Here is a 13241-nt window from a genome sequence, read left to right on the forward strand (position 1 = left end):
AAACGGCAGTGCTAGAGCTTACTTCACCACGCTACCATCGTGTTCATGAACGCAGGGTTTTCTAGTTACTGTTTGTCGATTTTGGTTTTATTTGTTTGCTTGTTTTTCCTTTGGAGATGGTAAAAAATCAGTGTAACAACGGGAGTGACATGAACAATAAAAAAACATATGCGTGTCCCTGAGCACGGTACCGTGTTATCCTGACGGATCTGTCTTCGCTCGCGTATTATATTACCCTGGCTCCTCGGGACAGTGTAATACACCCAAGCAATTTTTCCCCCTTCACAGCTCTAAAGGAGTGTGAATGGATGGATGAATAGAAAAACAAATAACCGAGGAGATTATGGCCTCAGGATTAATTATAAAGCACGTTTAACCTTTTTCTTTCGAGGGTTATTTTGCTTTGCCTGTGCCGCCCGGGTAGTCGCTCCCGGACCTAAGCAAGGCTCTGCGGCTCCCGAGCCGCGGGGAATCCGCGGGGTTTCGCTCGCCGTGAAACCCCTCCAGGGTGCGGAGAGAGACCGTCCCCGTCCGTGGGAGGAGGGACAGGAGGAAAGCACCGAGGTCAGGGGCGCTGGGGCGAAAAGTGGGGACCAGGAGGGATGATGGGGCGTGGGGAGGAAGCGACTCTAAACCAGGGGTGGACCCCTCACAGGTAAGCGGCTCCCGGAATCCTCTCGGAGGATCTCAGAGAGACAGAACAACTTGCGATCCCCAAAATTCATTCAGCGGGAGCAGATCCCTCCCTCCATCCTCTCCCCACTTTTTTTTTCTTTCTCTCAGCCTTTCTCCCCGTCCTGCTCCCAGGGCAGGTCCCGGTGAGTCCTATCCCGCGGCTCGGCTCGGCGGGGAGGGGGCGCAGCGAGGCCGACCGGGAGCGATGGGTTGTGGAGCCGTGCGGTGCGGAGCGGTGCAGGACGGAGCGGTGTAGAGCGGCGGGGCCGGGGGAGCGTCCCCTCCACCGCGGAGCTGCACTGGGAACACTCCTGCAACCCCAAGAAGACGCTCCGCCGCGGGGAACCCGCGCGTAGCGGGCCCTGGGGAGATGCTCCGGGGGAGGCTGCGGGAGCGGGGTGGGGGGCGAGGTGAGAGGTTTGCGGGCTGCGAGCCCCGGGCTGCTGCGCCTCCGGGAGAAGCGGGTTGAAAAGTTGGTTCTTCCCAGCCAGAAGTTTTCTCTCCGCGTGCGCATGCCCGGAGTGCGGTGGGAGGTTGAGGGGGGAGCTGGAAGGGGGGGGTTGAAATAAGGAGGAGGCAGGAGGGAAGGGATCGGTTCAGTCTGAGCGCGACTGCTCCCGGACGCGTTCGCACTCCAGCGCACGCAGCCGGCGCCGGGAGCAGGAGCAGGGAGAGCACCTCCAGCTCCGCCGGCCGGAGCACCTGGACACCTGGCTCCGCTCGGATCTGTCCGTACCCGTCGGAGGAGCAGTGGGGTGGGTGGGGAGAGCTGTGCCCCGCAGGGCCAGGGCAGACACTGACCTAGCCCAACTTTTTTTTTTTTTTCCCCTATTTTTTTCCCCATTATTTTATTTTACCAGCTCCAATTTAGCCCAGGATCTTTTAACTGCTGCCAGCGGTGGAGCACAGATCGGGAATAGGTAAATAAAAAGAACAACTCATTCTGTTTGGTTTTTTGTTTTGCCAGGACTCGGGGGTTGGGGATATCGATCCAAACACTTCCTTTACCTCCTTTATTTCTTTGCCCCCATCCGCTCCCACCATCTCCTGGATGGTGCAGAAGCGTGGAAATTGTGGTTCACGTGAGGAGGACTGTTCTCCTTGGGGTGGGTGGAGGGCTGGGGTAAGCATTCACATGGATCTCGGATATTTTGATGCTATTTAAAGATTTGTCCTCCCCTTTCATAGTTGTTTCTCCCCCCTTGCGGAGGAGCTGTGTTTTTAACCCGAGCTAAAAATGACATACGAGCTGCAAAACAGAAGCTTGCACGTCCTTTACGGACTTGAACTTCCAGCTTTTCTCCTTTCTATTATCGGTTTTTCTTTCCTTTTCTTTCTCTTCCTTCTTTATTTATGAGACGTTCCTTCTTTTTTCTTTTTCTTTTTTTTTTTTTTTCCCTTTTCTCTTACAACTCCATTTTCAGTGTTTTAGGATCCCAAAAGCTTTCTCAGTTTCCTCTCAAGGCCATAACAGAAATGAACCTGATGTTTATATTTGTCTGAATGGATCGAAACAAGTTCAGCGCAGGGAGAGACTAAGGTTCTCTCGAGGCCGAGACTATAAAGTGTCAGTGCAAAGCCGAGGATTAGGGTATGGTTGTTATAGTTGGCTTTTGGGAGGGAACCTATAAAAGTCTTGCATTTTTGAGATTATCGTAGCGTCGCGGGAATTGTTCGATAAATCGCGAGCCGGGCAGGACTATGAGGGCCGAGTCTCAGACAGGTGCACAGTCGGTCCAGTTCAGTAAGTCCGAGGTCAGCTGAGAAACAGACTCCTGAGCCAGCGTCGGGCTCGGGGCCCCAGGGCTGCGGCAGCTCCGCTGCGGAGCCCGGCTGCCGGCGGCCGGGCCCGCGGATGCGCCGCCGTACGCTGCCTGTCCCCGGGGCTGTCACCGCAAAGGTTTGACCCCCACCCGCAGCCGTGCGTGATGTGACCGTGGGAAGCGAGGAGTACAGAGAGGAGAAATCCTCCCTGTCGCCGGGAGAGAGAGAGGGAGGACGATTTACTCTTGCGCACGGGACGTTTCTCTGTGCCTCCACTGGACGTTTCTCTAGGGAGAAAGCGAGGGTGAATCCTGTGCTAGGGACCTTTCTACATCCGAGGGGGGTTACAAAGACACATATCCAATATCCCCAAACCTACCGAAAAACTTGTGCAGGGAGAAGGTGGAGGAACGTGGCCCCTGCGGCCCGTGGCCTCGTAACCCGCTGTCCCTCCAGGGGCTGGACCCGGGGATTTTTGCTGTTGTTTTGGATAAAGGCTGCCCCGGGCAGTGTAGCGATCGCTGGTGCAGTCGGATCCCGGTTATTAATTATAATTATTATTTGCGAGACTAAAATCCACCGCATTCACCCGCGCTCGCAATGGTGGTCTGGGGGGACTTGTCAACACCGATTTCGTGATAAAATGTGAATGATGATTTTATAAGGATTGAGTGGAGATATCCAAGGCACATGCTGACTGAATCCTTCCAGTCCTCATTAATGTTAGCAATTAACTCTTTCACGCTCAATTAGCCCCGAATAAACCTGCTTTAATAGATTTTGCACACTTCATTAATACTTTGAATAAATCGGTACCGAACAATGCACTTTATTCCTCAAGAGCACCACGCTCGAATAATGCTGAGCGAAAGGGCAGTTTTATTCCCTTTCCAATTAGTTTCCCAAACAGAGATAAATTGTAAGCTCTATTTCCTCGCTCTAACTTTAGGAAGGGAAAGTTTCCTTCCCTCAAAGGGGACAAAATAAATAGCCGACCTAGTGGCAAAATGCTGCACCAGACTTCAAAAGATTCAGGCAAAACTGGGGGACTTTTTTGACAGATGAACCTGATTGCTGTAGTTTGAGGCTCTCGCAAGAATGCATCATTTTATGTCTGCTACTTTGTCATGTTTGTAAAAATAAGCAGAGTTTTCAGGGTAATTTACCTCCTCCATTCTTCCATGTGGAACTAATTAGAAAACCTCATTATTTATGAGTCAGGTATTTAATGTAACAAATATCCCTTTCAAAGGACACATCGGAAATTGATAATTCAATGTAAAAAGGAAAAATACCGACTACCCACAAGATTACTTAAAAATCCATTTAATTTCGCCTCTTGCTATGCTACCAAAGGAAAGCTGCGTTGATTTTTTTTCATTTTTTTTTTTTTTTTTAGGCATATAGAGTAGGTAGAATTTAATCTAGAAGGTTAAGATTACAACGGTCTTAAAACAATGGCAACTGGACAATAGCATTACCGTATCTTCAAACAGGACAAAGGGTAAGAAAGCTGGAGACAGATGTAGTCTTTCAAGTTTATGATCCTATTTTGCAGAGTAAATTTATCTTGGCATGAGTGGGTTTTGTTTCAGTCAGAACACAAGTGATTTGTTCTTAATTACTCACCGAGCTACTCTGTGTTAAAAAAGAAAAACCCGCACGGTTTTTTGCTATAGGAGAATTCAAATAGAGAGCTCTCGGGGTCTTCTTCTGCTTTTTTTTTTAAAAAAAAAGACCTGATAACGATCTGTTTACATGAAGCAGAATTAAAGGTGGAGGTGACACCGAAATCAAAGAAACATTGATCTCTCTGCGGGCAAGCGGGAGACCAGAGAGTTACTGTGCTGTGAAACACGTTTGCTTTGATGTCCCGGAGTGAGGGGGCTTCTTTATAAAATACCCTGCTCTTCATCTGTATTTTTGACTATCCCGGTCGTACAGCGCAAAAGTGTACTTTACATTTCTGGAAAAGTGCCAAGAAACTTGTAGTAACGTGAAAATTCTGCTCCCACCTCGTCCTTTCCTTTTTCTTTTCTTCTCTCTTTTTTATTTTTTTGCCTTGTTCTCTTTCTTTTTCTTTTTCATCTTTTTTTCCCCCCTTGATTTAACAGAACTTCTCTAGCAAAAAAACAACAAAAAAAAGGCAGCAAACAAAAAAATTCCGTGAGTGCAATGGATGTTATTATGACCCAATTGTATTTCTCCTTGATTTGTGCCCCACTCTTCGTTTGGGGAATTGATTGAAAGAGAATTTTTTAAATGTTATTGATCAAGAATTTGCCCACATTGACATAGCAGATTTTTTGCTTATATGCTTATATATCCTATACTAAATAATTTCTAAGGATATGAAGAAAGAAAGAAGTATAAACCCAGAACTTTACTTCATTCGCAATAGCCTGTTTCATGCTTGAGATCTAGAGCTACCTAGATAGGAAAATAGACACGGAGCCGCTGTGATGGACAGAAACAGACATTTTCAGGTACCCAGACAAGAGAGTTTTCTGTGCACTTTGTTCTTGGGGTCATTGATTGAGGCATTGTGCTGTGATGTGGACACACTTAGCACATAGGCAGCACTAACTAAGTAGAAGTATATCTCCTGTAGAAAAACAAAACAGTCTGGTTGGTTCATCAGACTTAAATCGTTTATTAAAAAAAAAAAAAAAGGAAAAAGAAAGAGGAAAAGGAGGAGAATTGACAATATAATGTATGCATTTTTCAATCAGTCACTATCCAAAATGCATCCAATTGAAAAAGGAAAAATGACAAAATCTCTTATTCTGGGTCATTACAATGGAATTCCTCTAAGGTTTGAACCTCTCTTCCTGCTGCTGATTTATGTAAAGCAGTGTGAAAGGTGGACCCAGAGTACAGAGCTGTTCAGAGTAAGCTTCTCGTCTCACACCCTCCCAGCCCCAGCTCCTCTGTCCAGGCAAAAGCCTACATATAAATCAGATTTGTTTCCCTGGTCTTTAGACCTCTTCCACTACCGCTTTCCACCCTCCACTCCCCCACTTCCAGCCTAGAGGGACAATTGCTGCTCTGCAGTACTTTGCTGGCTCCATTTCTCCAAAGGGGTATTACTCTTCACATGGGCATGAACTCTAGTCTGAGTACTGTGTGGACTCCGACAGGATCTTGTGGGGAACCTACGGTGACTCAGCAGGAAGCCTATAGGGATCTTACGAAGACCCTATGTGGATCCTGCAGAAATCCTGCAGCAAACCTGTGAGGATCTTGTGAGCATCCTGTGGGGACTTCATGGGGATTCTGCCAGAAAACAGTCCCATTGAAGCAAATTCCAGAGTTCCTCAGGGCACAAAGTGAGTATAACCTGTGGGCTGTGGAGTGAGGAGGAGGCTCCCTGGGCTGCAGAGAAGGAATGTCTCCAAAAGTCATGGGTGCTCTCTCTCAGCCTCAAAGAGAGGAAGCTGCATCCCCACCAATAACCCTCAGGAGGCATCTACTACCAAACAGTTGACAGCAGCAGGGGCTGAATTTTCAGGCAGGGCCAGATATGACTCGCTGCTGCTGCCTTGTAGCATTTTCCCCTCTGCCTTATGGGGTGGAACGGGTAGAGATCTGGCCCAGAGGAGAGGCTGGGGTCTTGGCAAGACCCTGAAACACAGAGTAAAGGAGTGGCACCCAGCCCAGTGAAAGGGCTGTGGCCCTGTAGCTGCTGGGCTGGATGTCTCATGGGAAGGGTCTCTGGAGCCCTTGCCTTTTTGCCTTTTGAAGGCTTCTAATTAACCGATTGACTAGATTAGGATGTGGGCTTGAAGCCAAGCACTTCCCCCTGGGGAGAGCAAATGGCACTTCAGGTTCATCACCCAAACTCAGCATTTTCCCATTTCTTTTTGCAGTACACAAGAGGGAATGTTGTTGGCTGGTATTTTCCCCATAATGTTTTTTTCCCTAAAATTATTTTCTTTTTTTGAATGAAGAAGGATATGCAGTTCCAAGCACCCAATTGCCTCCATCGCCTCAGAGGCTTGGCTGAGGCCAGATTGCAAGGAGCCAAACAACCCAGGGGCAGCAAACTCTGCACCCCCTCCCAACATCACCTCAAGAGCCAGGGTTAAAGGCAGTTTTTGTGGAGAGACATAGTGGGAAGTATCCCACTATTTTCTAAAGGCTGAGGTGACCTAGGAAGAGATTTTAAATTACATGGGAGAAGCCCAGGCTTTGTGGGCCAAAATGGCATCTCTTGGTGGTCCCATGCAGAGGATCATTGGAGTCTGCATAGCAAGGGATGCTGTTGAGGGGTGAATGATTGTGGATGGAGTACAACTTTTTTGCACGAGAGAGATATTGGAACAGAGAGAACTTGGGGATACGCTTGTAGCCAAGAGCTGGTCAGGCCTCTGTAAGTCCCAGGCATCCCCCTCCTGTGACTTTGGAAAAGGATGTTAATGAAGGGTAAGTCAGAAATTTCCTCTGCATTTGTCTTCATATAAATCTACCTTTCCCTCTTCCCCCCTCCTTCTTTATTTTGCAGATATTTTCCTCCCCTGTTCCCAAGATCCTCCTCCTGAGCGGCCACCATGGGAAGTAAAACTCTGCCAGCCCCCGTGCCTATCCATCCTTCCCTCCAGCTTACCAACTACTCCTTCCTGCAAGCATTCAATGGGCTGCCCGCTGTGCCCTCCGACCACCTCTCCAACCTCTACGGCTTCAGTGCCCTGCACGCTGTGCACCTGCACCAGTGGACTCTGGGGTACCCAGCCATGCACCTGCCCCGTTCCTCCTTCTCCAAAGTGCCCAGCGTCTCGAGCCTGGTGGATGCACGATTCCAGCTGCCAACCTTCCCACTCTTTCCACATGTCATCCAGCCCAAGCAAGAGGCTACCAATGTGACCCTCAAAGCCAAACCCCGCTTTGACTTTGCCAACTTAGCAGTGGCTGCCACACAAGAGGACCACTCTAAACTGGGACAGGCAGACAGTCAGGGCTCACCTGCAGGGCTGGGGTCTTTGCTTGAGGTGACTAAACTCTCTCCAGAGAAGAAACCCACGCGGGGAAGGTTACCGTCCAAAACCAAGAAGGAGTTTGTGTGTAAATTCTGCGGCAGGCACTTCACCAAGTCCTACAACCTTTTGATCCATGAAAGAACCCACACAGATGAACGGCCCTACACATGTGACATTTGTCACAAGGCCTTCCGAAGACAGGATCACCTGAGGGATCACAGGTAACTATTTTATTTCTCCTTTCCCTTTTTCCTTGTGTGTTTGTACTCTCCCAGTTACCCGTCTACATACTACAGTGTTCCCTCTAAGTTTTCCTCTGCCCACTGCTGGTGGAGGAGCTTTGGTAACTCACTTTGGAAGACATACCTCACTCACTCCACAAAAACAACTCTCACAGCCTCCTTCTTAGCTTCCACAGAGGTTTTCATGCTCCATTTGCGTCTTGTGTCCTCTGCCTTTGGGTTCATCCAGAAGTGTCAGGAAGACACACAGCCTGAGGATCCCAAAGTAAGAGAGAAACTCTTTATCCCTAAGAAAGGTACCCTATAAGCCTCTGACACCCTCCTCTCCTCTTGCATACACACAGATAGACAATTACCCAAGCGCAGCATGCCAGCACTCTCTGTCTCAGCAGTAGGTGTAAAACATCTCCAGCATGTTCTTCCTTAGGTAACTCATTGTTGAGTATGGCTGGCTATTTCTGATGTCTCAATTGTTTTTCTCTCTCTAGATATATCCATTCTAAAGAAAAGCCTTTTAAGTGTCAAGAATGTGGGAAAGGATTTTGCCAGTCCAGAACACTAGCGGTCCACAAGACACTGCACACGCAAGTAAAGGAACTGAAACCTGCCAAACTTAAGTGTTGAATATCCAACTTCTATGAACTTCTCTTCCCCTTCAGACTTTACACCAAAACCAGAGCAGAAACAAAACTTTCAGGATGGGAGCACTGGACTTTGTGCTTTGTTGTTGTTTGTACTTTAAAAAGGGCAAAATCCGCACCCCTGTAATCCCCCATCCAAGCAATTAACTTCCTAAGTCGTGGGTAAAAAGATTATTTTGAATTTAAAATATACATGAATGATACAGAGAGTGCTAGCTGACTTATGTGGCTTTGATAAACTTTATGCCAAAAGGTGGTGCTCATGTGTTGGACAGGAATCTCTCTCAAGCCAAACAAAACCCCACAAGACACCTCTTCCCAATCCCTCTCCCCCCAAAAAAACCCAAAATCATAGCTTCCAAAGGTATTACTTAAAAAAATCCAACCTCTTATTTTATACTTTTTTTTGACTGTATAAAGCTTCTTATTTTTACACTTCAGGAAATACAGAGAATTCCAGAAGAAAATTAAGAACTGAAATGGTGGTTTCTCGTCACAGCACCATTAGGACAAGGAGAAGGGCAACTTGCAAATCTCTTTTGCTGGTTTGTTTTCAGAAAAGGAGAAGGAAGATTAATGTTTGGAAATGACCTAATTCTCTCAAGTGGGGAATCCTATCGTGCAGTAGAAAATGCAGACCCACAGGTCCCTGGTGTTTGTGACAGATCAATGTTGATGGGATATGGAGACCTTTTCAATTACTTTGTGGTCTAGTGCGCTGTGAGGAAGTTTGTAACTTGTGGACTTATTTAAAAAAAAACAGAAGAAAGAAAGAAAGATGGCAGTACATCAGACTGACGGTATGCACAACGTGGTTTTAGTGGTACTTTAAAGTCTTCGTGTGTCCTGGTGTGAGAGAACAAATCTCAACTTGAGAGCATATTTTTTTAAATGCTGGCTTTCTGAACAGTGTATTCAAATTAAGAGACATTCCAATAAGTTTTGTTTATTAAAGAAAAAAAAAAAGTTGTATGGCTGTTTGGCACTTTATGCTGATTATTGGTAATTGACATTTATCACTGGATTGTGTGTGGTTTTTAAGTATTAAAATAAATTGTTATTTTACAGGCAAATCTTCATGGACTACATATGTGTTCATTTGGTTTCTGGTCTCTTCTGTGGCAAACCCTCTCCTTCAATACTAAGAACCTATTTCTTTTTTAATTTTTTTTTTTTTAGTTAAGTTTCAGTACTTGTTTCTACCAGTCTTGGAAAGTCTAGATTTTTTCTTTATGCATTAGCTTTACCCCTCCTAATTTTCTTTTCTTTTCCTTTCCTTTTTTTTTTTTTTTTTAGGCTGACAAAAGTAAACAGATCTGCAGAGAGTCAAATAATTTTGCTCCTAGTGAGGAAAAAAAAATCGTCTTGGGTAACTAAATCTTGGGTATTAGCTGATAAGATTAGGTGTCAGAAGTGTTATAAAACAAATCAGATGAGTAATGGGTGAACTGGTGCTGCTCTCAGAGTCTGGAGGCGCTGAGGGGAGAGCCGCCTTCGCACCCCCTTCCCTGCGCTTGTCAGGAGCGGGCATTTTTCAGTCACATCTTCAGCCGGTTCAGCGCTGACTGGGGCGGCCTTTGATTCCCGGCAGCTGTCTTAGATCAGAGATGTTTATTCCACTGCGAAACCTCTTTGGATCGAGACAAGGGAAAGAGTGCTCAGTGTTGGGGGATCCGCCTGAGCCTTTGAAGCGCCTCTTGCCGTCCTTTCTCGTCCCCTCGGCAAACCCTAAACCTTTTTCCTCCCGCCTCAAGTCAGTGCCTCCCCGCGATAAGAAAGCCTCCTTCTTTACAAAATTCGCAAATTAGGGCGGCGACGAAGCCAGGGTGACGCCGGAGCTGCCTGGCTGCTCCTGTGTGGCCAGGGCGTGGATGTTCTGCCGCTAGCATCTCTGTCCAATGCGGGTCTTTTCCCCTTTTCCCCTTGCCGCTTTTAGAAATTATTTCTTTATTTGGTCAAAGAATCCTATCAACGACAGGGGAAAAAGTTGTAGTTGTAGCTCATTTAATATAAGGGGAGGGAGGGGAGAAACCTCTCTCCCCTCTTATTTGTTGGACACCCATTCAAGCGCATCGTAACTAACGTAGAGGCACTTGCAGGACGGGCTGCAGACCCACCTCTAACGTGGAAAGGCCCTCGGGGAGCGCGGGATACGAGGTTCTGCCTGTACCCACATCCAGCTCGAGAGGCTGGGAGTATGGGCAGTGTTTGAAGCCGGCTTGCTTTGGCTTTGCTTCCCACCCCGCGAGAATGCGTTTGGTTTTGCATCTGAAAAAAGGCATCTGAAAAGCAACAAGCGAGGAGTGCAGGGTGAAGTCCGCAGTAATCTGCAGGTAGCCCGGCCTGGCCCAGCGCGGGAATAGCGCAGGAGGACGCGGAGGCCTGCGCGCCGCTCCGCCGGCGCCTCCTGCAGGGAGCCCCCCTGGAACGAGGAGCATCCCTTCGCGGCGCTAGCTCCGCGCGGCCCACCCGGGCCGGGATGCGTTTGCTCGGCAGCGTTTCTCGGAGGAGATTTGAAGGTGTCGTCCTCCTCACCTCCCCGCTCCTCCACTGGGGGATTTAGAGGCGTCGCCTTGCCCTCCGTGGAACACGCCGAACGCCCCCGGCCGCGCGGTGGGAGGGAGACCCTCGGCTGCCCCCGGCGTGCCCCGCTACCGGGCCAGGGGCACCGCATCCCGCATCCCGCCCCGCGCCGAGGGGGACCCGCAGACCCGATCACTGACACGGCGTTATCGGGCAGCCCAAGGGCTGGATGGTTCATCCTCCACGATGCACTTCTAAAGGGAGATTCAGAGAGAATATCCTCTATGAACTTCCTCGTCCCTCTTGTGTCGCTCCTGACACCAAATAAAGGAACAGGGATGCTTCCGAGGTTCTGTCGCGGAGAGAGAAAGTAAAAGGCTCTGTCGCTTGGAATTAGTAGGTTTTCAGAGGTCGTAACTACGAGGCAGAAATCCGAGTCGGGTCCACGGGGAGGGAGGAAGGGACTCCGGGAGAGTCACTCCACCGAGGCTTTCCCACGGTCGCTCCACCGTCTCCTTAACATCGGAATACTGAAACACCCGTGGCGAGGTAAGAAACCGTGTCAGTTACTGGTTCCTGGGAACCTTTATAACTGCGAGGTCGCGAGGGTGGACAAACCACTTTTCCCAGCTGGACATGAGAAGCATTTTATTTGTAAGGCTGAAACCTGGTGATCTGACTGCCAAGAATTTCTTTGGACCTGCATTTTTATGTGCAGTTAAAAAGAAAAAAAAAACAGAATTTACATAATTGGAAATACAGATGTATTAAAACTACGTGGGCACACGGAGCACAGGATGCACACACAACCTCTTAGTGTCATTTGTACTACACTAATACGTGTGTGTATTTCCTCCTCCCAGAAGGCCACTTTCGCTCTGGTGCAAACAAAGGCTATCTATCTGGTCACGCTCTCAACTGCACTGGGGAACAGTTCGCCTGTTCCCTCCACTGTTTTGAAATTTGCTAGGCAGTATCAATCCAGGGATTCCAAGGAAAGCAAAGTAGAGATGAAATCATGACAGTCAAAAGAGATAAGTTGTACTAACCCCCAAAATAAATGAAAGGAATTAGATGGGAAATGTGCCTTTTGAATCAGGATCACAAATAATTTAAATGATTAATTACCTTCCCTTTCTTTTTTTTTTTTGTTCTTTTCTATCTTTGCATGTGTTTTAATCTGACATTTGTGCAGTGAATAAAACTTACTTAGGCCTCTGTCTGCCAACTGAGAGCCGATTCTGTTTTCACAGTTGCTTTAAATTTTGCATTTTCATCATAAAAACATTACTGAATGGGAACTTGCAAGAGTCAAAAACTGGACACCTGACTCTAGTTGCCTCTTCCTGCAAGATTTATGAGGGAAACACAGATTTTTATTTTTTTTAATTATTTTTTTTAATTATTTTTTTTTAACCGTTTCCAGTTCAGAAGGAAAATGTAAAGATGTGTTGGCACATCTCTCTCTCTTTCCTGCCTTTTGCATTCCAGTCATTCTTTTTCTGCCCATAAACTGTTACTACTCCACAAGAGCCTGATTCTGCACAGCCTACTCAGCCTATTTTTTTGTTGGATGCAGGAAGAAATCCTGTCAGATGGGGTCTTCAGTGTACACTCATGAAACAGAGCAAAAGCGTCTCTTAGAATGTGCACTGGAACAGCAAATAGTTACTTTTCAGCTGTGGATTGCATGTGCCTCTGAAAAGGGGACCACAAATCATTAAGTTTTTAAAAGTTTCGTGTGAGTTGTATATTAATCCCAGTTTCCCTAGGGATGGATTAATCCCAGCTTCCCAGTTGTGTGGCTACAGACAATGTGGATGGGTTTGGGGGCAGGGGAAAAGGGAGATGGGTAAAGGAGGGGGAAATTAAAAAGATATATCACAGGAATACATGGCCTGAGTGGTGAGGAGCCATAAGTACTTAAGTTTCAATACCTTCTCTACCTCTGTCACCACATGTGATCTGAAGCAAATCACTTCAGCTCCCTGTTCTGGTTTCTTCATCTGTAAATTGGGGGTAATTCTGCTGATTTTGCTCCCAAAAGACCAGGCACACTGATGTAGAAACTTCTGCTCAACTCTCAGTAGTGAAAGGAGAAACTCTAATTCGTACCTGGGCAGTTGAAAGCAGGGGCTGATCTGGGAGATCTAATGGAGTGTGCAAGACAAATTTATATTCACGTGTAATTCTTTTCCAGCCCTGGCAGTTTTGCTGAGAGATGGAGTCCTAGAGTCCAGTATGCTTTTCTTCTCTACATTCCTATCCAATGACTACACAGGAGGAATGGCACGGGCCAAATTCATCCCTGGTGGGACTCCAATGACATCAGTCATCTTTATAGGAGTTTTTTGAATGAAGTCAATTGGGTTTTACAAGGACCGAGTTTGGCCACATATGTGTTTAACTGCTCAGAGAGC

At 47.2% G+C, this 13241-nt stretch overlaps 1 protein-coding gene across 2 annotated transcripts; it reads left to right on the plus strand.

Annotated features, from left to right (window-relative positions):
- The first annotated feature begins 1280 nt into the window (after positions 1-1280).
- On the plus strand, positions 1281-9371 carry OSR1 (odd-skipped related transciption factor 1). Of its 2 annotated transcripts, XM_017824787.1 has the most exons (3): positions 1281-1595; positions 6944-7636; positions 8146-9371. In XM_017824787.1, the coding sequence occupies exons 2-3, from the start codon at positions 6990-6992 to the stop codon at positions 8279-8281; spliced, it is 783 nt and encodes a 260-aa protein (XP_017680276.1). In that variant the 5' UTR covers positions 1281-1595; positions 6944-6989; the 3' UTR covers positions 8282-9371. The 2 variants fall into 2 exon arrangements, with proteins under 2 accessions (XP_017680276.1, XP_017680277.1); XM_017824788.1 differs by lacking the exon at positions 1281-1595 and having other exon boundaries at positions 6360-7636.
- Positions 9372-13241: the final 3870 nt, after the last annotated feature.

The sequence above is a fragment of the Lepidothrix coronata genome, unplaced genomic scaffold, assembly GCF_001604755.1.
Source record: "Lepidothrix coronata isolate B3197 unplaced genomic scaffold, Lepidothrix_coronata-1.0 Scaffold113, whole genome shotgun sequence".
NCBI classification, from domain to species: domain Eukaryota; kingdom Metazoa; phylum Chordata; class Aves; order Passeriformes; family Pipridae; genus Lepidothrix; species Lepidothrix coronata.

Bases quoted from the DNA above. Each gene is read 5' to 3' on its own strand.
- OSR1 (XM_017824787.1), top strand. From the start codon at position 6,990: ATGGGAAGTAAAACTCTGCCAGCCCCCGTGCCTATCCATCCTTCCCTC. The intron at 7,637-8,145 runs GTAACTATTTTA...TTCTCTCTCTAG, and splicing joins GATCACCTGAGGGATCACAG to ATATATCCATTCTAAAGAAA.